This window comes from Otolemur garnettii, unplaced genomic scaffold, assembly GCF_000181295.1.
Source record: "Otolemur garnettii isolate 467f Iridium unplaced genomic scaffold, OtoGar3 scaffold00153, whole genome shotgun sequence".
Lineage (NCBI taxonomy): Eukaryota > Metazoa > Chordata > Mammalia > Primates > Galagidae > Otolemur > Otolemur garnettii.
This window is the reverse complement of record NW_003852548.1, coordinates 1,647,368-1,648,554: the sequence shown is the minus strand read 5'-3', so window position 1 is coordinate 1,648,554 and position 1,187 is coordinate 1,647,368. Positions and strand designations below refer to the sequence as shown.

Sequence of the window (1,187 nt, the reverse complement as noted above, 5' to 3'; positions counted from 1 at the left end):
GTCACTCCCACTCTTACCTTTACCTGTGTCTCCCCTACCCAGAACCCGCCAAATCTCATGAAGCCCCACCCGCACTAGACATGCACGGTTCTCATAGGCTCTGCGCGCCGCTTTCGCAGTCCCGATTGGCCTGTTCATTGCCAGATGGTAGCTGCTCCCACGCTCCGCAGTCAACGGCGAAGGCGTAGGATTCCGTAACGCCCCGCCCATTTCTTCTCCCGTTCAGCCTGTCTTCTTTCATTCAGTGCCGCCCCTCCCCACCTAGCTATTTGGTTGGACAGCGCGCTAGCTTACGTCATTCACCGGCGCCACCCGGAAGCTGCGGCTCATACCAACCGTTCTTTTTGCCGGCGGCCCTGAGGTAAGGGCCGCGTTTGGGTGTCTCTGGGTGGCCAGGTCCCTGAGTTGGGAGGTGCGGAAAGCGGAACCCCCATCATGAGCCGGACGACCCTATTCCCAACGTTGAGAAAGTGGAGATGAACTGTGTATGAGGCCAAACTGAAGTGGCCAACGTGGTCTCCCCCCCTCCCCAGTCCCCAGGAACTCATCATGGCGACGCCCCCTAAACGGCGCGCGGTGGAAGCCACGGGGGAGAAAGTGCTGCGCTACGAGACTTTCATCAGTGACGTGCTACAGCCGGACCTGAGGTTAGTGACAGAGCAGGGGGCGGGACGTTTGGAACACTGGGTGTGGTGGATGGGGCGTTCGGAGTTAGGGCCAAACCTTCGGATTGGTGGGCGAGGTGTTCGGAGTCCGGCCCTGCGTTGGAGCGTGAAGTGGGGGGGGGGCCGACATCCGGTATGCGATTTGGCTAGAAAGTGGTGTTCGTAACAGAGGATATGATTGTGCATGCGCGGCCTCAATGTTATTCAACAGATTAGAGCTAGATTTCCAGAGCCAGGGTTACAGGGTTCGAATCTTGGCCCGGCCACTTTGCCACCCTTGTGAACACATTGTACCTTGCCTTGCCTTTCTGTAGTTTATAAACTCTCCTTATCTGCGAAATTAGGAAGTCTATGGAATCTTCCTCATGTAATGGCTTTGAATTTTCAACGTGTTCAATTTAGCATGTTAAGAATTTAGCGGCTTGGCGCCTGTGGCTTAAGTGGCTAAGGCGCCAGCCACATACACCTAAGGTGGCGGATTCAAATCCAGCCTGGGCCTGCCAAACAACAATGATGATGGCT

General features: G+C 56.0%; 1 protein-coding gene across 1 annotated transcript in view; it reads left to right on the top strand.

Moving 5' to 3' along the window:
• Positions 1 to 318: 318 nt before the first annotated feature.
• The window catches only part of UXT (ubiquitously expressed prefoldin like chaperone), a 10,907-nt gene continuing 10,038 nt past the window's right edge, over positions 319 to 1,187 (top strand). Inside the window, exons 1-2 of the mRNA XM_012811334.1 lie at positions 319 to 361; positions 534 to 647. Of these exons, the coding sequence (XP_012666788.1) occupies positions 550 to 647 (98 nt within the window). The 5' untranslated portion in view covers positions 319 to 361; positions 534 to 549. The remainder of the gene's footprint in view (positions 362 to 533; positions 648 to 1,187) is intronic.